This window comes from Pelodiscus sinensis, chromosome 2 (assembly GCF_052426305.1).
Source record: "Pelodiscus sinensis isolate ZL-2025 chromosome 2, ASM5242630v1, whole genome shotgun sequence".
Taxonomy (NCBI): Eukaryota; Metazoa; Chordata; order Testudines; family Trionychidae; genus Pelodiscus; species Pelodiscus sinensis.
Window position 1 is genome coordinate 32095760 of NC_143053.1, and position 25966 is coordinate 32121725.

General features: G+C 41.5%; 1 protein-coding gene across 3 annotated transcripts in view; it reads left to right on the plus strand.

The window, feature by feature from the left end:
- Window positions 1-25966, plus strand: part of RSPO2 (R-spondin 2) — a 184035-nt gene that overhangs the window by 97673 nt on the left and 60396 nt on the right. For 2 of the 3 annotated variants that reach the window (XM_075920218.2, XM_075920220.2), the window contains one exon: window positions 4106-4294. In XM_075920218.2, the coding sequence (XP_075776333.1) occupies window positions 4106-4294 (189 nt within the window). The remainder of the gene's footprint in view (window positions 1-4105; window positions 4295-25966) is intronic. The other variant, XM_075920219.2, reaches the window with a different exon arrangement.

Below are 25966 nucleotides of genomic sequence, written 5' to 3' on the forward strand. Positions count from 1 at the left end.
TGAAAGTTAGTTCGAACTAACATTCGTTAGTTCAAACTAACTTTGTAGTGTAGACATACCCCCAGGGGAGTGTCCAGACTAGCGCGCTGAGCAGACAAACAGCTGATCAGCTGTTTGTCGGCTCAGCGCGGCAGCCATGTAAATTTAAATGAAGCCGCGATCATTTAAATCGCGGCTTCATTTGCCTTTGCCTACAGCCCTAATCTACATGGCTCCATCGATGGAGCCATGTAGTCTAGACACAGCCCCACAGGGCTAGCTGGGTTCATACTAAGGAGGAGATTTTAGCTCTGCCTTCATTCACCCTTTTCTGAAGCTCTCTTCTCTTTCCCATGTCAAATGTGTAGAGGGCAGCATGGGAGCAGAGGGCGTTGTTTTTTCCAGCTTCTGGTCTTTGCTGGGTGGCACTATGTTAGCACTAATTCTAGTGTGTTCTCTCTTCCTCTCCTCTGCATCCCCAAGCTGGCTGCTCGACAACATGCAGGAGGGAGTAATAGGAACACATGAAGTCTGGCAGGGGGGTTACTCCTCAGGAAACCCAAAAGCCAGAAGGAAATGAGCTTGTACTTCCACACCCACATCCACACATGCAGAGCAAATGGGGTAGGGTTACAGGACAGAGACTGGAAAACCGAATTCACTTCATCCCCCTCCTGATGTTTGATTTCTCCAATCTGCAAGAGTATAGTGAGTACTAACTGCAGATTTTGTAAATCCACTGAACGGAATTCCTGACATGGCTTTGGATTTACTTCAGAAAAGGAGCAAGTCTCAGTTTAATGCTTGTAAAGTTTGAAGTTTATAAAACTGAGCCAGTATTGCTGACTTCTTGGTGAGACTCATGATATTTGATATTTTTGTTAAGGCTCCAGCTTCTGGTGTGTACTCACGCCTAGTGGTCAGAGCAGAGGTCGAAGCCAGATGTAAGGGCAGACCTGGTCTGAGGATAGTACCGGAACTGGGATTTGAGGACAGACTGGGGTCAGAACAGATCAGAGACAGTAGGCAAGCCAGACGTAGTATTGTAGCCAGAATCCAGCTATAGGCCAGAGGTCGGAGTTGGGAGGTTAGAAACCAAATCAGTACTGTAGCTGGAGTCCAGATACAGGCCCAGGGTCAAAGCTGGGTGGTCAGAGTTCTGTGGGATCAGGAGGTAGAGGCAAGGCCTGGAGCACAGTCAGAGCAGGGCAAAGACACGACTGGAACAGGGCTTGAGCAAGCTTTAGGTAGGAGCAGGAGCATGGGCAGGAGCAGGCTGAAAGTTGAGAGTCTGATACATTGGGAGACAGCAAGGCTATGTCTAGACTGCAAGCCTCTTTCGAAAGATACTTTCAAAAAAGCCTCTTTCGAAAAAGAGCATCTAGACTACAACCAGTACTTTCGAAAAAGCAAGCCACTTTTTCAAGAGAGCACCCAGGCAGTCTAGATGCTCTCTTTCAAAAAAGCACAGTTTGCATTAAATAGCATCTTTTTTTGAAAGAGCACTTTCGAAAAAAGGACTTCTTTCTCGTAAAATGAGGTTTTCCATGGTTGAAAAAACTGCCGCGTTCTTTTGATTTACTTTCGAAAGAACGCAGCAGCAGTCTAGACGCAGGGGACATTTTCTCGAAAAAAGGCTACTTTTTTCGAAAAAACCCTGTAGGCTAGACACACCTCAGGAGAGCTCCTGACTAGATAGTGCTGTTGTACAGACTGATTTGCAGTTCTGGTGGGTTGGTCATGTGACCCAGGCTCCACTCTGAGATAGGTTGCTGCAGCCTTGATGGCCGAGTAACTGCAGACTCTGGGAAGGGTAAGTTAGTACAGCTGGGTTGTGGCTACATGCTTACTGCAGCTCTGTTGCAGGGGAATGACTGAGGCTCTGCGAATGGGTGGGGTATCGGACTGCCCATTATTAAAGGCCTTTCCGTGCAGCATAAGGGGGAGGGGGCACCAGACTCAGGCATCAACCAATGACAAGGGACAGCAAGGAAAAAAGAGGGATGGGAGTGAAGGTCACAGGAATAAAATCTCAGATTCAAAGGGGAACGCCAAGCAGAGACCCTTGGATAGCGCTTACTGATTCTTCAAGGCATACAGAGAGCCAATGAACACAGGGCAGAGGAAATTTGCCTGGAGATATGACTTGAAAAGGAACCAGAAATAGGCTTCCTGTCACAAAGCCCTCCCCGCCGCTTCCTCCTGCTGATATGGTAGAGGACCACCTTGGGCAGCACCAAGAGGAGGTTGACAAGATCTTGTGATGTCATAGGATCACAGATAGAGTGTGTTTAGATCAAGACTCTGGGGAAAAGTACAACCTTAACTTAAGAAGGTTTTGAAGAAGCTGGACAAAGGGCTCCTCCAGTCTGATACATGCTATATAAATGTGCACCAGGGGTTCCTTATCACTATAGAAGGGACGGGTGTCAGGGGAGGTGGTGAACCATTTCAGGTGTATGTTTGTGAAGGAGTCACTAATGAATTTCCCTAGCAGGCTGTGAGACCAGAGTCAAATACTCACCCTCCTGGATTGGTATGAGTTCCTTGGTATCTACACTGCTGGGTTTTTTTCAGAAAAAGATAAGCAAATTATGAACCGCAATTTGTGTACATTTTTCCGATCCTTTTTTTGGAAGAGGCTTTTCCAACATTTGGTCCGTCTACACTGGACCAAATGTCAGAAAAACCTGCTCTTTCAGAAGAGCCCTTATTCCTCATAAAATGAGGAATACAGGGCTTCTGAAAGAGCGCATCTGCTCTTCCAAAAAAAAATTTTGGAAGAGCAGACGCGTTCCCTGGATGTAGTGGAGTTTTTCCGGGATACTTCTGGTATGGTGATTGAAAGGCAGACCAACTGCATAGTGTGCATCTGGTTCACATAGTATGTCAAGAGTGACAGGGGAGGCTTGCAAATCATGGTCCCAGTGGTGAAGTCCAAAGGGCCAGGTGTGAGGTGCAGTTGGGAAGTACCCTCCTCTAGGACTCGCTTGAGAAAAGTGTGAGAAGTCAGCAGTAAGGCTTCCCTCACTTGCTGCAGCATGCAATGGGGGACTCCATAGATGGTGAATCCCATGCATTGGCTCAGCACTATGGAGTCCATTCAGTTCCTCCAAACATAGATCAGCAGGTTTGACCAACCAGGATCAACTTTCTGTGCACTGAGGGGGATTCAGTCTTCTGCACATTGAGCTGAGGTCGTGTAGCAGGAGCTCTGCAAGGCGCTCCTCTCCTTCGACAGATGTCCTCGATCTGTGGGAGAGGCAGCTGAGTGAGCAGCCCTGGTTTGGTTATGGATTTACCTCACACCTACAATAATGCCATGTGGGATTCTGTTTTTATTTTTTTTAAACTGATCCTTTATGACTGAGGAAAACACAAATCTAAAGGCTCAATAGCATAGCAAATGAAGAGAACTCAGCATTATTCATTATTTTTTTCACGATTTTAAGCTCATCTCATGATGAGGGGTGGGATAGGAGAGCTGACTAATTATCTTTCAATGACTGACATTAATAATAGTATTATACCCATGCTTTTATGGAGTAGCTGTATGGTTTTGTGCTTTATTTCTTCTATCCTTTTCCATCTCCGTATCTGACTTCTTTAGGTCATTTGTTCATTCTGCTTAATAACACTATGTGAACAGAATATGCCCACCAAGCAAAGTTTCAGAAGACCATTCTTTTTGGTACAAACACTACTTTGTACATTGCTTGAGTAGAAGAAAGAGATTAAGAATATTCATCCACAAGTTTCAGTTTCAAAGGACAAAAATACAAGCAAGAATCTTCCAGATACAATAGTGTCAAATATAAAACAGGAACCATTTAATGAAAGCGTTATTAAAACCATCAAAATAATGAAAGCCATGAAGAGGGAATTGTTACAAGGAATCTGTGGTTGGCTAGCTGTTGTTTGTGTCAGTTTTTAGGATAACTCAGGTTTTTGATGCAAATGCCTTGTAAAAACTGCAAACTAAGATCATAATCTGAGATTTCACTAAACAAATTTTACAAGCAATAACTTCTAATTTAATACTCTTGCTAGTTAGAGTTGCCATCTATTGTGAAAGAAAGAGATACAGACAAAGTCCGCTAATTTATTACTTATTTTGCTTTATCAGAAGGCTGTGAAGTGGGTCCCTGGAGTGAATGGGCAACTTGCAGCAGAAATAATAAAACCTGTGGATTTAAGTGGGGTCTGGAAACAAGAACAAGACAAATTGTGAAAAAACCGGCAAAGGACACAATACCATGCCCAACCATTGCAGAGTCCAGAAGATGTAAAATGGCCATAAGGCACTGTCGAGGAGGTAAGACATTCCCTGCCAAACAATTTTTTAACCCTTTTCTAATGTAAGTCTCATGTATAACTTGGAAAACAAAGCTATATAGTCCAATCAATAGGAAAAATCCTCCTCTTACTCTATCTTGTGCAATTATGCATGGTTAAAAGGCAGTAGAGCCACACTACTGCATGGAGAGCCAATCCCCAAAGGAACCAGGAATGAAGGAAGACCGTCCATAGTAAAACCTTTTCTCTTCTCCCACCCACATTCCTACCTACCTCATGCTAAAAGTTTTAAATGTTTTTCTCTCTGAATGCAACGTCTTAATTTATTGAATGTACAATACATCAGTTTGTTTATGTGAAGGGTAAAAATGCTCAGCTATTTAAACCACTTTAACAAAACTACTAGCTACCTATGTCTTCTTCAAAAAGACAAGGCATAGTGAATAAATTAAGGATTATTTCTTAGATTGAGTTAATTTTATCTTTCACCACACTCACTTATAGTTGGTTGTTAACCTTTTTCGTTAGTAAACCATGAAATGCTGCATGTTGCCTCTATAGATGATGACAGTACTTTATATGATCCCAGTTCTGAATAGTGATAAGTATGTCTACTTACAATTCTAAGCACTATTCTTACTGAAAGTGAAAACAGGAAATTTAATCCATTGTATACAAGAAATAAATGTGAGGCAAACCATTTTTACTTGTAATATAGCAAATCAGTAGTACTTGACTAGATTAATAGTCAGTGCATATTGTTACATTAATACAATATTTTATACCAACATATCTGTTTAATAGTAACATTTATTAGCCTATAGTGTTCATTGCAAACCACTAATGCTTTGTTTACCAAACTAGCGTCAGAACACTCTCTCCTTTGGAAAATAATTTGATATCATTTGGTCAGAAATTTAAATGTAGCCCAAGGAGCTACCATTCAGACTCCTAATACTTCTTTAAAATTAGTTCAGTTATACATTAACATATATGCAATATTAATCATTTTATTATTTATGTGTTTATTTAAAATTTATAAAGCCCTGCTCTTGTTTCAGAGTTGGGTTGTCCATTTTCCAGTATTGTTCTAAGAGTAAGTAGCTGACACATCAAAGAAGGAGAAAAGTTTGGCTGAACACTAGGAAAAAAACATCCTAGAACTAAGATATAATATGGTGTGGAAGAATTGCCCAAGGGGAGTGATGAAAATCCAGCCTCTTGAGTCATTTAAACTAAACAGGAAAAAATACTAGGAAATGTACTGGGGGGAACAGTCATGCAATGGTGGATATTTGTGGGTAGCTGAGAGGAGGCAGGAAGGAGATGGGGAGAGGCAGAATCAGAGGTTGAGTTGAACTAGTTCATGGTAGCTCAGGGAGCTGGCATTTTGTTCTTCAAGCTGCCATCTTGTGCCCCAGAATCAATTCTTTCAAAGTCTTTAGTCCTCCTCAACAACTTTCAGAATGGAATTGACATGTAAACCAATGTAGCCAGGCTAGCTTGTTCTTGCAAACAGCCTGAACAAATAGCTGAGATGTGTTAAGTGCCCTGTTCGTTTTCAGAGCGTGTTAATTCTGAGGCCCCAAAATGATAATGATGAACTCCAATTTGTTAACTTTTTCTGCTGGTACAAAAGAGAGGAAAGGGATGATCCCATTATGAAGTTCTCTACTCTACACTAGCTGGAGTACTGTGTCCAGTTCTGGGCGCCACATTTCAAGAAAGATGTGGAGAAATTGGAAAGGGTACAGAGAAGAGCGACAAGAATGATTAAAGGTCTAGAGAACATGACCTATGAAGCCAGGCTTCATGAACTGGGCTTGTTTAGTTTGGAAAAAAGAAGATTAAGGGGGGACATGATAGCTGTTTTCAAATATCTAAAAGGGTGTCACAAGGAGGAAGGAGAAAATTTGTTCCTCTTGGTTTCTGAGGACAGGACAAGGAGTAATGGGCTTAAAGTGCAGCAAGGGAGGTTTAGATTGGACATTAGGAAAAAATTCCTAACTGTCAGGGTGGTCAAATATTGGAATAAATTGCCAAGGGAGGTGGTGGAATCTCCCTCTCTGGATATATTTAAGAACAGGATAGATCTGTCAGGGATGGTGTAGACGGAGCTTGGTCCTGCCTTGAGGGCAGGGGGCTGGACTCGATGACCTCTCGAGGTCCCTTCCAGTCCTATGATTCTATGATTCTACAATATCCTTTGAATGGCTTCTTGTGTTGAGCCCCTCTTTTGGGATTTCTGGTGCATTGAGGTTAGTTTATGGAGTGAAGTTTGGGAGAATGCCAGAATTTTTTCTCCAGCTCTGGATAGGATAGATATAACCATATAGGTTTCCACACCAATCCCTGTCCCCATGTGTTTTGAGACATATAGATGAAGTCGCGCATGCAAGCAGGTATACATTCATGTAATGTCTAGTTATACAGTAGTGATAAAACAATTTGCAGAGTGGGAGTACTGGGAATCGTTCAATCAAACTGGAAACCCTGTATATTATGGAAACCACTTTCAAGCCTGGCGGGTGCAGAAGGACCCCCAACACCCATAGTTCTAGCACCTATGTAGTTATTCTGAGAGTTCCTTGACATGGATATTACAGATGCATTTTCAATCAGTCCTGATAGTTTGGTCCAAAGAATCTACTATTGGCCTATAGTATTCGTATGGGTGCCTTAGTACAGAAGCAATACTGTAACATTTGAGAAATGTATAATGTCTGTGTTTATAATTCTTGTCTAGTTTAAAAGAAGGGACATTTTTTTTCTAGAGGTCCAGCCCATGGATTAGGTCCTTTGTCTAATCTGAGGCAGGAGCTGACCTGTACCTTGTCACTCAAATCCCCACCAATATAGGTTAATTGGGACCTAAATAGAGGATCAATTGCAGATCAATGGAGAGGAAAGATGCTCTGGAAGAAGGTAGAGAACCTGAAAAAAACAAAGCTGGCTGCTGCCACCTGCCCCCTAGAAACAAAAGTGTGAGTTGTCTGGTACATTAAGGCCATGTCTACACTGCTGGCTTTGCCAGCAGTACCTATGCAAGTGAAGCGTGGATTAGCATTTTGCTATGCTTCGTTTGCATAGTTTATTCAAGCTGTTTTTGCGCAAGGGGTTTTTGCGCAAAAACAAGCAGTGTGGATGGGGTTTTTTTGGTGCAAAAACCCCATTTTGTGCAAGATCCTTATGCCTCTCTCCCAGAGAGACATAAGGATCGTATGCAAAATGGGGCTTTTGTGCAAAAAAAATCCCTGTCCACACTGCTTGTTTTTGTGCAAACCGTCATCGAATAAATTATGCAAATGGAGCATGACAAAATGCTAATCTGCGCAGTGTAGACAAAGCCTAAATAGATAGATAGCACTATAGGCAATGGTTTGGTAGAGCATTATAATAAAGTATAATGATGATGGAAGGGACTTTCATTGAACTGCAGCAGTGTTTGCATGGAACATTGCTATGTTGTAGACTGATGCACTTTAGATTCACATGCTTGCTTGCTGTGAACTTGCCATGGAGATGAGTCCTAAGGTACCCTTACTGGTTCATATTTTAGTGTGTTAGATGATTGATCACCAGCAATGTTTAATCTGACCATAATATTTTGGGAAACAAGAAATCAAGTATAATCTGTCTTGAACAGAATAGGCAGTGCTCTTTTACAAGTATGACATTGTTCTATTATTACGCATATTCTGAGTTTGCAATTTGGGGAAATAAAGGCAACTGTAAGGAAAATAGTATTTAGAAACCATAATCTCTCTAAATATCTGTTAAGAGGGTAAGATAATAAAACCTTTCTTCTAATGTTCTGAGTGTATAAACTCACAGCAATATGTGGGATAAGTATTAGATTATGTAACTAAAGAGGGTTGTAGCTTGTGATGGATTAAACTGAGAACAGGAAATAAGGATATTTTTGGTGGAATAGGGTAAAGTAAATGTGCTTAGGACATATGCTTTCTATTTCAGTGCATTTAGTTTACATTCCAGTTACTATTTATGTGGCCTGAATTGTACATGAGAACTTCACAAGCAGGTTTTTTTATTTTATTTTATTTTATGTATCCTTGCTGGAGAAGAAATAGAGTTGCATTTACCATTCCTATTAACTGCATCAGTTCCATATTTATGATGGACTGGGATGTTACCCATCTGTCTGTATAGCTATGCAACACATACAGTCTCTGAAGAGGAACTCTTCATCTCTTTCTCACTATATGCAGACTTAGGCTGGGCTGCAAGTGATTTCACATAGGCTATGTCTAGACTGCAAGCCTCTTTCGAAAGAGGCTTTTTCGAAAGATACTTTCGAAAAAGCCTCTTTCGAAAGAGAGCGTCTAGACTGCACACGGAACTTTCGAAAAAGCAAGCCGCTTTTTTGAAAGAAAGCAGCAAGTGAGTCTGGATGCTCTCTTTCTAAAAAGCCCTGTTTGCTTTCAAGAACGCCTTTTTTCAAAAGAGCACTTTGGAAAAAAGGCGTTCTTCCTTGTGGAATTAGTTTTACCGCCGTCAAAAGAAAAGCCACATTCTTTCGATTTAATTTCAAAAGAACATGGCTGCAGTCTAGATGCAGGTGAAGCTTTTTCGAAAAAAGGCTACTTTTTTCGAAAAAACCCCTGAGTCTGGACACAGCCCTAGGGCCTCAGTTCTTTCCTGTTGATATGAGTAGCATGCTGTAAAATAGGATGGCACTCTAATTTCAGATAGGTTATCTAATAATATTTTGATTGCCAGTTCTACGGATTAAACTATTATTTCTAAGTGGAAATGTTCACCTTTCATTCTGGTAAATGTTACATATATTACATTGTTGCATTGGTGTAACATGTCTCATAGGCTCAAAGGAGTTATAGATGGAAAAAGTGGCGAGGAGTCCTGTGGCACCTTATAGACTAACTGAAGTGTTGGAGCATAAGCTTTCGTGGGCAAAGACACACTTCGTCAGATGCATCTGACTAAGTGGGTCTTTGCCCATGAAAGCTTATGCTCCAACACTTCAGTTAGTCTATAAGGTGCCACAGGACTCCTTGCCGCTTTTGCAGATTCAGACTAACACAGCTACCCCTCTGATACTTGACAGATGGAAAAGACTGCCAAGATTATCCAGTCCATTCTGCCAATGTCAAGCTATTGTCTACAGCAAACTTTTTACTGTTCCATCTGATCTCATTATTATTAGGGGTCCCAAATGTTGAGACTTCCACCCATCCTGAGCGAGAAATATTCCATAAACAAATATTTGGGAGTTCTCTTTCAAATTCATCATAAATGTTCCCTTTCATCCTATTAGTCACACTTCTTCCCCCTGTATACCTCTGTAAGCTATTACTCTCCATCCTTAGTGTTTATACCCTTCATATATTTGTAGCATGTTCTAACATCCCCTATGAATCATTGCTTGGCAAGCTATATATCCCTGGCCCTTTTAACCTTTCCTTGTAAATCAGTCCTTCTAGCCTCTGAACATGTCTGTTGTTCTTCTCAGAACTCCCTCCAGTTTTTCTGTATCATTCTAGAAACAATGTCAGTAATTGTGTGACTATTTTGTAAGTTAAAAAGGAGATGAGCCCAATTAATGATTATCACATTCAGCTTCTGTGTTTGAAGGGGAAAACTCCTAACATGGAAGGTGAAGGGAGGCTATCTCTGTGGCATAAATGTATAACTGGCAGGAGGAAGACTTCAACTTCTTTGTTCTGACATGAGTGCCAGGGACTGAAGTCGATGACCTCTTGGTCCCCTCCAGTCCTTTGATTTTATGATTCTGTACTGTTTGATTTGACTTTGGAAACTGTTTTTCCAGTACTCTTAAATTTCCATGCAGTGGTAGGAGCAGAGACTTCCTATCTATCAGGAAATGGAGAACCAGAACAGCAGGGTAAAGCCTCTCTGTTATTGTCTCTGTCTCCATGTCCGTTAACTCCAAATGGCTAACCACTGGGCAAACTTTTTTGTAAAGCTTTAAAATGAAAAAGTAAATTTTTATTTTGTTGGACATTTTATATTTAATAAGCAAATACTCATCACAACTAACCACTGCAAAAACTGTGTTAAGGGAGCCACTTACGTGCACTTTTATTCGGAAAATCATCTTTGTAAAAAGCCCCTTGCGTATTCAGCAACTTTGGGTATAAAATGTATTCAAAGATGTGTTCACTGTCTTTAGTAATGAAAGCTGATTTTACCTCTTGTTAACCTTACTAATGGTTACATCTACACTGCGGGGGTTTTCCGGGATACCTCCGCTGCGTCCTGGGAACGCGTTTGCTCTTCTGCAAAAAAACGCGGAAGTGCAAATGCGCTCTTTCGGAAGAGGGAGATTTTCCAAAGTGTAGATGGACCACATTTCAGAAAAGCCTCTTCCAAAAAAAAGAAATCAGAAAAAGCTACACAAAATGTGGAGTGCAGACCTAGTGTAGGCCTAGCCTAAGTGAGAGTAACCTGGAGTCTGTTCCTCCCATCATCATTTGGGTATGTCTACACAGCAGGGCTAAAGCAGAAATAAGCTACGCAGCCTGAGCTACATCAATTGCATAGTTTAAGTAGAAATAGCTTATTTTGGCTTCTGGTGCTGTCTCTACAGCAGGAAGTCCAAGTTAGAGCACTGTGCCTCCAACTTCCCTTACTCCTCGCAAAATGAGGGTTACAGGAGTCAGAGTAAGAAGTCCTCCAGCTCAACATTATTTTGACATTATGTTGAAATAACTGCTTGTAGTGTAGACGCAGATTATGTTATTTCTGAATGTCAGTTATTCTGAAATAACACTGCAGTGTAGACGTACCCCTACAGAGTTATTCAGCAAGTTTTCTTATATCTGCAAACATACTGAAGGCCAGGGTACTGCACGGGTGGCACTAAGGGCAGCATTTCAGAGACAATGGGATGTTATGGGTACAACTTGAGGGTATTTGTAGATCCTTCTTTGTTGGCTATGAACCATTAGAAGGTAAGAACCCACCTTGACTTTCATCTCTCAGATTTTTCCCCCATCAGCTGTGAAAATTCAATCACTTGTAACCAAGCATGTTTTATATGAAAGTATCAAAAATTAACAGACTGCTCTCAATTCCATGTTTACAGAGATAATTTTCAGAGGAAGACTAGATCCTGGGGTCTTTGTATTTAACATCTAATTATACTACAATAGCAACTAATAGAAACAACTCCATTTATATGGATATGTAACCCCCACACTAACTGGGTGTGATTCATTGTCCCATATAGTGGCATTTAGACCTCTTACAACAATGTTTCTTAAACTTTTTAAGACTGAGGAACACCAAACAATATTTTTTTTAATGAGGAACACCAAGGATTTTTTGTTGAGCCAAAAAAAAAGGGGGGGAGGGAATGGGGGGGGTGGGGAGAATGGGGAAAAGTTATTGAGGGCAGCCATTTTGAACTCTGTTGTTCTTTTCAGCACACTTCTGACTACCTTGCGGCACACTGGTGTTCCACGGAACACAGTTTAAGAAACACTGTCTACAGAGAGAGAGAAAGACTGTGCTCTACAGCTGAGGCTATGTCTACACTGCACTGTTCTTCTGGAAAAAGCTATGCAAATTATGAACCACAATTTGTGTAGCTTTTTCTGCTTCTTTTTTTTTTTTTTTTTGGAACAGGCTTTTCTGACATTTGGCCAATCTACACTGGGCCAAATGTTGGGAAAAAACCCTTTTTCGGAACATCCCTTCTTCCTAGTAAAATGAGGTTTACAGGGATGCCGAAAAAACGTGTCTGCTCTTCTGAAAAAATTTTTGAAAGAGCAGACGCGTTCACTGGATGCAACAGAATTTTTCTGCGATATCTGGAAAAACTCTGTAGTATAGACATAGACTGAGAACCAGCTGGCTTTTAGCTCAAGCTGTAGAAACTCATGCACTAAGCCCTAGAGTCCCAGGTTTGGTTCCGTCTGCCAGTGTTACAAATACAAATATGTAGATATCTTTGTTTTCTTATCTGTAGTGATTTTTTGATTGAAAAATGTTGTTGTAAATCTTTGAATTCTATTAAACAAATTAGTCATAATTAGAGCTGGTCAGAAGTTTCTTCCATAGAAAATTTCCATTAAATGAATGGAAAATTCATTTTCTTTGAAAACTTTCTTTGGGCAAATCCAAATGAAATATTTCAATTTGTGGCACCAAATAAAAAGGTTTTGTTTCAGGGCAGTTTGACATTAATCTGTCTATCTAGGTTTCTGCAGTGCCTCTTGGGAATTATATTTCTTGTGTCTCATGTGCCCATTCTCTTAGGCTACGTCTATACTGTGCTGTTTTGCAGAAAAAATATGCAAATGAGGTGAAGTGTGGCATATCACTGTGCCTCATTTGCATAATTAATGAGCAGCCCCTTTTTGGGCAAGAGGCTTTTGGGCAAAAGGGAGCTGTCTACACTGCTCCTTTTTGCAAACCCCCCCCCCTTGCACAAGAGCCGTTCTTCTGCATTTTTTCCAGGAAGAACGGCTCTTGCGCAAAAGCCTCTTGTGCAAAAAGTGGCCGCTTATTAATTATGCAAATGAAGAGTGGTGATATGCCACGCTTCACCTCATTAGCATATTTATTGCACAAAACAATGCAGTATAGACATAACCTGAGGGTACGTCTCTACAGCAACATTATTTCAAAATAACGACTGTTATTTAGAAATAACTTAGTCTATGTCTACACAGCAGGCAGTTATTTCGAAATAATGTTGAAATACCATCAAGCTGGAGGATTTCTTATGCTGATTCCCGTAACCCTCATTATATGAGGAGTAAGGGAAGTCAGAAGAAAAGTGCTCTATTTTGAAATAAGTGCTTTGTATATGCTTCCAATTTCGAAATAAGCTATGCAATTGACATAGCTCAATTTGCATAGCTTATTTTGAGTTAAGCCCTGCTGTGTAGATGCACCCTTATGTGGACTGTATTCCCTTTTGGGACTACATCATCCATCATTCACCACAGGCTCCCTTGCTGCTGACTCATTGCAATGAATCATGCGAGTCACATGGTACACTATAAGAGATCTATTCTAGCACAGTGAGGGGAACAGTTCTGAGGCACCAAAGCTACATCTGGCATGATGAACTGGCCTCATTAGAACACAACTGAAACAAGCTGAAATGAAACATTTACATTTAGGAAAGTCAGATGGTTTATTTTCAATTGAAAACTTCAAAATGAAATAATTTGTCCCTCAAATTCCAGTTTTCCTTTGAAAAAACAATTTATGGACATTTTTTATCAGTCCTATTCAGAATTGTCTTTAAACATTATTGATAAAAAGATAAATGTCTATTTAGCTCAGCTTTCCAGGTACTCTGGAACCTTAAGAGCTAATGGTCTTGGATGTCATCCAGTATCAGATTTTTCTTGGGAAGAAAACATTTTAACAGGATTAGCAACTTCAGCTGAACAGGGCTATTGCTCTGGCTGTTACAGAGCTCCCAGGTGTCTATGTTCTGACTACATCAAGAAATAAAAGTTCTGATATGTCTTTGCCAATAGATGACTGAATGTAACTTAAACCCAACCATTTCTCAGGTGGCAGAGTATATATGATGTTTAAAGTTTAAAATATTTAGATAAGTAATTATTCTACAATAAAATGCCTTAGCAAGTAAAATTCACAATTTGTAAAGGTTTACTACCTACCTTATTCTAAAAACAGACTTATAAAAGAAAATCTGGCTATATGCTTAAGTATATTTTATCAGGACAGCTGTAACATATTTGAAAACTTCTGTAATGTCTCCAGCCACATTCCAATTATTTAGGTGGTTAATTCTTGAGGAGAAATAGCTGGCAACATCTATTTAACTCACATTAGTGGCACATGGAATCGCTGGATTGGGATCACTTTTCAGTTTCTGTTACTTAGAAAAATGGTTTTGAAATACCATGTGCATTTCAACAGTTATGTAGTATAGATCTACACCTTCCTAGCTAGAGACAGAGTTACATATAGGGGAAAAAAAGTAACATCAAATGTTAGTTGTACATTAACACTTGATGTTACACAAAGAACAGTCTTAGGCATCTCAGAGTAGCCCTCCTGTTGCTTCCTTCTGGGATCCCAAGATGTTGACCTATTAATCTGAAATGAGGAGGCTGCCTTGGTGGACTTGACATGATTTACCCAGGGTCTCCCACAACCTTTTAGGAAACTTCCCAGAATAGACTAGAGCAGTTCACCCTGCCAGGACATGGATTCAGCCCTCTGCTCAAAGGATTGGCACTAAGGAAATACTTTTCCATAACAAAGCATTTTTTTAATTCAGTGTAATCAGTCTTACCTAATACAATTAACCTAAACATACATTAAAACATAAATCCCTAAGCACATGTATACAGACTGAACTACCTTAATGTCATAGTTGGAATGGCTTAATTGATTGTTTTGCAAATGGTAATCGGTCATAGGCAGACTTGCAGCAATCTTAATAAACTCTAAACTTTATATATAGTAACATAAATATTATAGACTCTAATTTTCATTAACCCTACTTCTGGTCTATATTCTAAATTACAGCTAAACTGTTTACTTTCTGTAGACTTCTTGCCCTCTACTATATCTAAAGATCCTTCATCTCCGTCTCAACAGTGCTGCTGCTGTTATTCTGCAGGGCTACGTCTAGACTGGCATGATTTTCTGGAAATGCTTTTAACAGAAAAGGTTTCCATTAAAAGCATTTTCGGAACAGAACATCTAGATTGGCACAGATGCTTTTCCGCAAAAGCACTTTTTGCGGAAAAGCGTCCATGGCCAATCTAGACGTGTTTTTTCTGCAAAAAAGCCCCGATCGCCATTTTTGCTATCAGGGCTTTTTTGCGGAAAACAAATCTCAGCGGTCTACACTGGCCCTTTTGCGCAAAAGTTTTGTGCAAAAGGGACTTTTGCCCAAATGGGAGCAGCATAGTATTTCCGCAAGAAGCACTGATTTCTTACAGTAGGAAGTCAGTGCTTTTGCGGAAATTCAATCGGCCAGTGTAGACAGCTGGCAAGTTTTTCCGGAAAAGCGGCTGATTTTCCGGAAAAACTAGCGAGTTTAAACACAGCCCAGTTGTTTCTGCTGCTTGTTCTGAATACTTGGCTCTTTTAGGGTATGTCTATGCTGCAACACTATTCTGAAATAACTTAGTTCGGATCTACACAGCAGGCAGTTATTTTGAAATAGTGTTAAAATACTGTCAAGCTGAAGGACTTCTTACTTTGACTCCTGTAACCCTCATTGTATGAGGAATAAGGGAAGTCAGAGGAAGTGTGCGCTATTTTGAAATAAGTGCTGTGTAGATGCTCCCAATTTCAAAATAAGCTGCGCAATTGACATAGCTCTATTTCTGTAGCTTATTTCGAGTTATGCCCTGCATTGTAAATACACCCTAAGGTTTCCTCTGATCTTCTGGTTCTCCTGCTCCTGACTTGACTGACTTTTGCCTGCTTGCTCTTTGTCTTTTATACAATTCTTGACGTATTCTGATTGGTTTATTTACTTATCCTGTATTCGCATACCTATTGTCCAGTCACTTTCAGACCCTTTCTGATTGATCGATACTTTTACAGACCAATTATAACAGCTAAATCTGTCAAACAAAGACGTAGTATTATGAGGTATTTATTATTACGTTCTGGGGACCAGGAACTAGTTTTGGACTGAGCAGATGTGATTAATCCCTCCCTTCATTTTAGGAGTGACCTTTACCTAAACACATTCCTTACACTGTCTACTAACACACCAGCCATGGGCCAAACTGCTTGAAACTGTCAATTTGCTGTCTGTGGCTATGTGCCAGCATTGTATTCAATTACCAAACTTTTAAACAGTAAAACATTGCCTTATTTCTTTTTTCAGAAATTGTTAACTTATTTAATAATTGTTAACAATTGTGCTTAATTGTTAAATTATGCATTTAATGGTGTATTTTACTGCTGCCACTCCATTTTTTACCAATTTAATTATTTTTTTATTTTAGTTCTTCCACTATTTTTAGTTAATGGTGGCAAAGTGATGTTTTCAGTATTGTGCTTAAACAAACTAGAGCAGCTCAAAAGCTTTCCATATCATTTCAGAGTATCCTTCTCTTTTCCCTCCCCCCAGCCCTCCAACATACGCACTGTTGGATGATGGTTTCTCAACAAGGCTGTGTCTAGACTGCCGGGTTTTTTCGAAAAAAGTAGCCTTTTTTTTAAAAAAACTTCACCTGCGTCTAGACTACAGCCACGAAATTAAATACAAAGAACGCGGCTTTTCTTTTGACGGCGGTACTCCTCATTTCACGAGTAAGAACGCCTTCTTTTGAAAGTACTCTTTCGAAAAAAGGTGTTCTTGAGTGCAAACAGGGCTTTTTCGAAAGACTGCCTGGGTGCTCTCTTTCGAAAAAGCGGCTCACTTTTTCGAAAGAAGAGATTGCAGTCTAGATGTAGCCCATGAGAAGAGAGCATATCTTCTACTGGTTTTTTTGGATGGATAGCTAACAGTATTGTTGCACTTCTGGCAAGTGATAGTAGATATCTAGGACCTTTCAGACTGGCTTCCAGTAGAGAAGGAGGCATTGGTGACACGTGCATTCTTAAATGTTGTCTAGACTTAAAAAACATTGCAGCTGCATAGCTGTTCTGCTGCTCACTTCTGTGAAGATGCTACCTAGGCTGGTGGGAGGACTTCTGTCACCACTGGTAATCTACCTCCCCAAGAGGTGGTAGATGGGAGAACTTTCCTGTTGACCTAATGCTCTCTACACTGGAGGCTAGATTGGTTTTTATTCTCCTGAATGATGTAGTTACATTGAACTATTTTCCTAGTGTAGGGCAGGCTTAAGAGTAACTAGTTTTATTTACATACTGTACTGGAACAGTCCTGAAACAGACGTAGATAGACAGTATATAAGGCAATCCCTTCTTTGGGAATCTCAGCCCAATATCAATGCCCAAGTTCTGGGGAGTAATTCTGCCTTAAGAATTGACCAAGATAGAGAGCAAACTTTCCTGTTGCTTGCACATCTTGCTCTGAATGATCTTTGATGTGTAATCATTTTGGCAGATACTAGTATTTACATCTGTGATCATGCAAAAAGCTTCTGGAAGGCTGCAAGTGCAGTGGTATAGGCTAATAAAAGGCATGTGTTCTATTTTAATGAGAAATGCAACATTTTTTTGCTCCTGCCTCACCAGGCAGCATCATTTCAGTCTCTCACCATGAATTATGACCAAAATTATATCTTGCAAAATAAAATTAAATCTTATGCCACAGGCTAGATGCTGCTCTGAAAGCTGTGGCAGAATTGCAGAGAAGAGGCCTGCACTTAATACCACAGTCAGCAGTTTCGATGGAAATTCTCACAAGTCTGATTGAAGTGAACATCTCCTTATGCTGTGTGTACACCTCCCCCTTCCTAGTGAACAGATTTGGGAGAGTCTTATAACAGAAAACCAGTCTCCATGACATGTTCCAATCTATAGTATGTGCTATAGAAATCTCTAATTTTTGTGTGCATTTTTAGACTGAAGTTTTTCTGTATTGCTGATGTCTGATAGATTGTGCTTTCTGTTTCAATACCTGGTTATGGAAACTATGGCTGGGGGAAGCCTCAGAAGAGAACAGCCTATCCAAATTTCTTCTGTTTTAGGTTCTTCTGCTTGGCCATTCTATCACACTGATGCAAGGCAGTGAAGTACAGAAATACATTTAACACTTCTTATGTAAAGCTAAACGCCCAAAATACACAAAATACTGATTAGTAACTCGACCTTCACTAACAAGAACAAAACTTAAATTGAAAAAAAAAGTTGGTCCAAATTTAACTGTGACTATGATCCAGTATTTGGCCTATTTATTTAATGATCTCTGGATGAAGGCCACAAATTTGTAGTTTCAAAACCCTTGTGTAATAACTGGATAGGATGGACCCTTGTGCATTTTTTAGGTTACGGTACATTTTATGCACAATAGATTAAGAAAGTACTGAAAAAAAGTTCAGGTACTATAGAGATACAGTTCACAAATTGTATTTTAATTCTAAAGTTGCTTTGATTTATTTTTTTAAACAAATCTAACCTCAAATAGGAATCCAGTCTAACTTGTTCAGAACTTTAGAAACATAGTTCCATTCTATTATTTAAACCATGTCTTAGATATACTGTACAGGCATATTATTGACAAAAACAATGGCACTGTATTGTGGGGATTATGAAATACATTGATATTTGACTTGATGAAATATGGTAATAAGTATTAATTGTATAGGTTTGGGAGAGATTAGGTTTACAGCATTAAAATTATGCTGTTGGTTTGGTTGGTAATGCATATGTTCTGAGGATTTCAAAACCATTTTTAAGGTGCTGTTACTAAGAAGTTAAAACTGGAGTTTATGGGCCTCATCAGCACAGTAAATGGAAATATGTACATGGACATTGCAATAATATAGCCTACGGCTGCGTCTAAAGTGGCAAGTTTTTCCGCAAAAGCAGCCACTTTTGCAGAAAAACTTGCTAGTTGTATTCACTGGCTGCTTGAATTTATGCAAGAACACTGACGATCTAATTTAAGATTGTCAGTGTTCTTGCGCAAATACTATGCTGCTCCCGTTCGGGAAAAAGCCCTCTTGCGCAAATGTATTTGCACAAGAGGGCCAGTGTAGACAGCTAAAAACTGTTTTGCGCAAAAAAGCCCTGATGGCGAAAATGGCGATCGGGGCTTTCTTGCGCAAAACCGCGTCTAGATTGGCATGGACGCTTTTCCGCAAAAAGTGCTTTTGCGCAAAAGCATCCATGCCAATCTAGACGCTCTCTTCCGCAAATGCTTTTAACGGAAAAACTTTTCCGTTAAAAGCATTTGCGGAAAATCATGCCAGTCTAGACGTAGCCTACTAATATTGGCATGTGGGAGCAGTGTACCAAAGTCTAGACGCTTTGTGAGGTTTTAAAAAATGCTTTTAAACACTGCTTTCATTTTCAGGATAAGTTCTCCTAATGGTAGCTTCCCTTTTCTAGCTATGAGATCTATATGCATTGAGACCTATTACTAGTTAAAGCAGTGGTCCCCAACCTTTAGAGGCTCCCAGGCACCCAGGGGAGGGGCCACTCACGCGCCGGGTGCCCGGGGGCGGGGCCGCGCGTCCTGGGGCACACCAGGGGCGGGGATACCCTTGCACCCGGCGCTGGCATGTGCCCCAGGGCCGGGGCCGCCCGAGCGCCTTGTGCTGTGGGCCCGGGGTCGGCGCCACCGCCACCGCCTAAGCCACGTGCCTGGGGCCGGCACCGGCGCCACGCGCCCACATGTGCCCCAGGGCTGGGGCCGCCCGAGCGCCCCGCACCAGGTGCCGGTGCGTGTCACGCGCCTGGGGCCGGCGCCTCCAGTGCGCCACACACCGGGGGCAGGGCTGGCCCAGGTTGTCGGCGGGCGCACACAAATGCCCCGGCGGGCGCCATGGTGCCCACGGGCACCGCGTTGGGGACCACTGAGTTAAAGGGTGAAAACAGAGAATGTAGCTCTGAGTAATGATAACTGAATACTTGATTTGTCTAAATAGAGAACACTTCTCAGATTTACCCCTAGTACTTTATAGATGTCAGTTGTGTCCACAAACAGGGAGGCTTGGGTTTAGCATGGCTGAAAATGTACTCCATAATATTTAAATATGGCGCATAATGTAAACACAAGCAGCTATTTTTTAACAGGTAGAAAGGAAGTCAGTTGAGCAGCAGCAGATATCTTCAAGAAGTCAACTCATGCAAAGATACTTTGAATCTTATAAATGTATTCAGATTGGTTAAGAAGAAAATTATAATGAACAAACATTTATGTGGCTATTTTATCCCATGCTCATTCAAAACAGGTTCAGTAGGAACTAACAAGTGGGAGCAAGAAGGGATAAGATGAGGATATCTTGGAGAGTTTCCAGAATATAAGGGTTTTTTTAGTATTCTTTAGCCAATAAAGCTTGGCATGCTTGTTAGTGCGTTCAATTCAAGAACAAGCTTTTGTCAGATGCTAAATCTGATTATCACAGGACTATCGGCATAGCAACATCTGCTTCAAATGGAGAACATTGTAGTAAGTTTTAAAATGTGTTTTTTCTCTTTGCTAAAAGATAAAGTTTAGGAATGATAATAGTGCTGACTGTTATAGAGAAACAGCCACAAAAAAGGTCTATAATTTCTCCCCCTGGCATAGGAAATGCCAACCCCTTGGTTTGTCAGGGTTCTGAATTAAGTCACAAATGAAAACTATATAGCTAAATTGTCTATAGTCTCTACTTCAGCATTCAGCTTCTAAAAAGAGTATACATATTCCTGTCTCTATTATCACTCTACCAATCTCCAGCAAGAAAATATTTTACTGTGTATTATGCACAGGATTAATCCTTATCCTACAGACACACCAGTTTAATGTGTACCCCAAATGTAGAATGCTAAAAGCTAAATTTTGAAGAAAAATATTATTTTCCCTGTTTTGTGTCAAGGTAGCCAAGTGCACAGTAAGTTATAAACCACATTTTCATCACTATGGTGTGAATTGTGGAAGGGACTTTAATGTGTTTTTCTTGATATACTTCAGTGCATTTGAACAGCAATATCGGAGTCCTTCTCTAGCAAACTGAACATCTCACAGGGAACTGAACATCTCACAGGGCTGGATCCATAAACTGATCAGTATTGCAGTGCTGGATGTTTAGTTAATGGGCCAGGGTGGTTGATAGACTTTGCTGAGCCCTGGGTAAAGTGTGGGAAGGCCAGCTCCAGGGCCCTGAAAGGGGCAGGACATCGGGCAGGGCTAAATACTAGCCTCCCCTTGGCAGCCCTTCAGCGCCACTCAGCACTCACCATCTGGGGCTCTGTGGGCAATTTAAAAGGCCAGGGCTCCACCACTATGATTTCCACTGTAGCATCAGTGGTAGCTGGGAGCCCTGGGCCCTTTCAAATTGCTGGGCTCTGAAGCAGTGTCCCTTTTGCTCCCCCTTTGGTGGGCCTGCAATAGGCCACCTAGAGGAATCCATAGCCCTGAGTTGGGCACCCAAAGTCCCTATACAATTGTATGGGGAGATCTGGGAATCTTATGGAGAGATCCTGAGAAGCCAGCAAATTGAGTGGAGGAGCTCACTAATTTAGACAAGAGGAAATGCTGAGGAGAGGGATGTGCCCCGCTCCCTCGAGGATTTAGGTGCCTAAATCAAGGCCAATGAAAGGTGCCTTCACAGCTGTCAGCCTTCTCCTGGAATTAGGCACTTACTCTAGGTTAGCCTTGTCTCACAACAAATGGTGGCATGGGTGCTGCCACTCCATGTTTCTTATAGCCCCATGTTTGGAGTTCCTACCCAGGTTGTGAGAGACCCAGGTTCATGTTGCCTAATATAGAGCAGGGGCATGAACCTAGGTCTTTCAACTCCCGTGTAAGTGCCCTAACGACAGGGCTATTTATGGTAAAGGTAAACTCTGTCAACCTCACTTGCTGAACCTGTTCCATATGTTATAAATAAATATTCAGTGGAAGAGGGATCTGAACATGGGTCTACTACATGTGTACCCTCACCACTGGCCCAGTCACTATTTCATACAAAGGGAAAACATTCTCTCTCATGCTGGATGTTTCTTTTGCTTCCCACAGGAGGGCTAGAAATTATTAGTAAGATAACAGAAGGGGCTCTTTCCTCCATGTTTCCCCATTGAGGAAGTGTAACGTTACTGGATCTTGAGGGGAGCAGCCAGATCACTGATGCACCCATAGGTGGGGGTGTTGGCCCCAAGAAAGGTATAGAAGGGGGCCATGTGAGGTATTGAATAGAAGCTTACTGTCTGCTGATCCTGTGTACGCTATTTATGTGCGTGTATAATGTCTGTGTGAGTAGGTAGGAATCTGTAATCTGTGTGGAAACTGAATATTTCTCTGAATGTGGTTGAGCATTGGGCAGAGCCTGACCTATGGACATGCTAATTAGTGAGGCCCTATGGGACAATAGCATTTGATGGGCCAAGGACACACCTAAAGCATGAGGGCGGAAGCCTAAGAGCTGCAGCAGAGAGAGGCTGACGGCCAGGTGACGGGCTGCAGCCAAGGAGAGGCCAGGAAGGATGTATAAAGAGGCCATGTGGGGGACTCCATTTTGTTCTCAGCTCAGCACTTCATCCCAGAGGCAGCAATGCAGGGATCGAAGAGCCGGAAAGACCTGTGAACCCATCCTGATTCCAGGATGTGCAATGAGGACTTTTAAACCAGCAGCTGTAACATCTCTGCTAGAGCCTGCATCGAGGACTGGGAGATTCGATGCATGTAACACACTATTCTTTAACAACCTTACTCTCAGGCTTTTCTTTATTATAATAATAAACCTTTAGATGTTAGATGCTAAAGGATTGGCCCAGCGTGATTTGTGGGTACGGTCTAAAGGGTAAATTGACCAGGGATCTGTGCCTGGTTTCTTGGAACCGGACAGAACTTGTTCGGGGTAGGTGGGATTGGGTGCTAGGACCCCCCACCTGTGTATGAGGCCCGGGGCCATCAGGGGTACGGATATTGCTGGGGTGTCGGAGGGTTTTGCTCGTGAGGCTTCAGGCAGGCAGCTGAAGCGCTCTGTGTGACTGGTTTGTGGCCTGTTTGGAGAGGTCACCAGTCTGGGGGCTGTAAGGAGCCCCGGATTTGAGCAATTCGCCCTGAGAAGACGCCCTCAGCTGTGCCCAGACATGGCCCGGTCCGTCACAGGAAGCAAATAAAATTGAGGAAGGTAGACAGCCATGCTCCCGCCTTCGTTAGGGCTGGTGAATGACCACTTGTGTTGCCTCCTGCATCCTAGCAGAGGGTGTCACACAGTGATGTATTGCAGTTTCACTTCTAGTTAGAGAAGAGGCGAGACCTATAATAAGTAGTATTTTGCCTAGTCTTTTATGAAGTCTTGTTTGCACATGTCTCTTGCAACCAGATGAATGAGGAAGCATATGGTTGAATGGAATATCTTTGATGTCCTATTCTAAAGTTGCCCTTGGACTTAACATGTTTCTACTGAATCTGAATAACAATGGTTTTGGAGCAAATCTCAGCCCCAAATTAATCAGTGTGCTTACAGAGCACTTGGACAGGGCCCGCAGTGTCAGGGAGATCCCACCCACTTGGTTGAATTATAGACAGCCTGGTCAGTTTTTCTCCTATGATTCCAGTTGCTAAGTGCTAATGTGGTTTTCACTGCAAGTTACAACAGGAATTCCTCTCTTCCACGCATTTGCACATTGCATCTGACAGTCATTAAGGTATGCGGTGATACTGGTGTCTGCTTCCACCGCTGTGTGAAGGCCAAATGTCCACTGGGAGCACTGTTGCACGGCATACAGGTCTCATTCCATATGCCAGATCCTCAGCAGGCCAATGCAGTGGCAGAGTCTCCTGCCCCTCGATGTACTGGAAAGCCAGATGGACCTGAGGATTACAAGCAGGGAGAAGTAATGAGTAGCAGGGGGTGGCGGGAGAGAGGAAATAGTCGAAGCTGAAGAAGACTGTAATAAATGGCAGTCTGCAGAGCTATAATTCCTCTCAAAGTTCTTACTTGCAAGCAAAGATGAGTGATACGTCTTTTACAGGAAAAAGTGGCTAGTAGTTGGATCATATCTAAATGATAAGGTTATAGGGAAAAGGCTAAATTTTAACACAGCAGTCTATTCATCACCTCTTCTTTTGAATGGCCTCTTTAAGCAGAAATAGCTATGACCACTTTGCTTGTTGAGCTAGATTTGTGCTGAGTGCTTTGTGTATTACCAGTCAGCCTCAATACGTGTAGTTATGCCTTAGAAAGGAATGCATCTATTCAGTGTGGCTATGTCTACACTACAGAGTTTTTGCGCAAAAAGTCACGGAGTGTCCACACCACAAGTGTGTTTTTGCACAAGTAAATTTACAGTAAATCAGAAGAGAAGGCTTTTTGTGCAATAGTTATTCTGCTTTCTGTAAGGAATAATCCTTTTTTTGCAAGAGGGGATGGCAAACAGGGGTTTCTTGTGCAAAAGCAGCCTATCAAAAGAAGCACAGATGCCGTGGTGGCCATTCAGTTAATGGCAATCAGAGCTTTCTTGTGAAATAGCATCTTTGTAATGTAGTGTGGACGTGCTTTTGTAGTGTGGACATGCTCTTGTACAAGAAGTTTTTGTGGAAGAGCTCTTCCACAAAAAGTTTCTTGCACAAGAAGCGTTCAGTGTAAACGTAGCTTGTATGTTTTGATGGGGAAAAATCCTACTCTCTGTGAGTGGAAGGAAGCCAAGCCAAAAGTAGGCATGTCACTGAGCCATTCTGTTTTCTTAGGGCAGGTTTTACTACTGTTGTTATTTATTTGTATTACTGTTACACCTAAGAATCCTGGCCATAGATGAAGACCCCATTGTGGTAGGTGCTGTACAAACACTGCAGAACAAGGTGGTTCCTGCCTTAAAGAACTCACAATCTAAGTACAGTAAAACTCCAATAGTCTGGCATCCAATTGTACGGCACTTCTGATAGTCCGGCATCAAAATGGCAAGAGCCTAGCAAGTGAGCTTTGGCAAAAAACAAGTCATAAGGCAGCAGTGGCAGCAGCTGAACTGAGCGAAAAGGGTAAAAAAGGGTTAAAAAAACTAAAACATTACAGTATACTGTATACAGTATGTACAATAAAAAGGGTTAAAACACTTTATATAGAGTATATGCTGTATGCAGTATATATATAAAACCATCTTATAGTACCTCCTGATAGTCTGGCATATCTGATAATCCAGCACCACCTAGGTCCCAAAGGTTCTGGATTATCAGAAGTCTACTGTATAAGACAAGAGGTGACAAGTGGAGACAGGCAGATAAATGGGGGAGCATAAAGAAACAATGAAACAATCAATATTCATCATTATGGTAGGCAGACTGTGGTTTCAGGATACCATCAGTCTACCATTGTCCATTTTTTGTCAGCATAATGGAAAATGAGAGTTTTAAGGAGGATTCTGAAGGAGAATCACTTTCTCAAATGTTTATGAAAAGCTGCTCTGAAGAATGAGGGGCAGCATGGAAGAAATCACACAGGTGTTTGCTGGAAAATTTAAAGCATAGGCAGTGGAAGCTGGTATCACAGGTCAATTGGAGGTGGGAGATGACTCTCAACAGTGAATGAGATATGAAAGATAGGTAAGCTGGGGATAGACAAGGGGTAGGCAATAAGTGGCCTACGGCCAGATGCGGTTCACCAGGGTTAGATTTCCAGATGCTCTATTTACCTGCACATCCACAGATATGACTGCTCGATGCTGCCATTGGCATTAGTTTGCCATTCCCAGCTAATGGGAAGTGTGGGAAGTGATAGCTCAGCCTGCACCATTTCCCATAGCTCCCTTTGGCCAGCAACAGAGAACTATGGCCAGTGAGAGCTGGGAGTATCTGTATCTGTGGTTGCACAGGAAAATAAAGCATCTGGTGGCTCACTAAAGGCTAATTCCAGTGAACTGTGTAGGTCACTAATTTTCATCTCTGGGATAGACCATGGAAGTGAAGAGAAATAGTCTATGTTTGATGCATTAAACAAAGGGGAGCCAGTGGAGGGATGCAATATGATCAAAGTGCTGGTCGAGGAGAAAGATCTTTGCAGCAGTATTATAAATGGATAGGAACAAAGCAGGAGCAGAGAAAAGGATGTTGCAGTAACTGAGACATGAAATGATGAACATTTGGATGAGAAGCTTTAGAGGGGTAGCTGAGTTA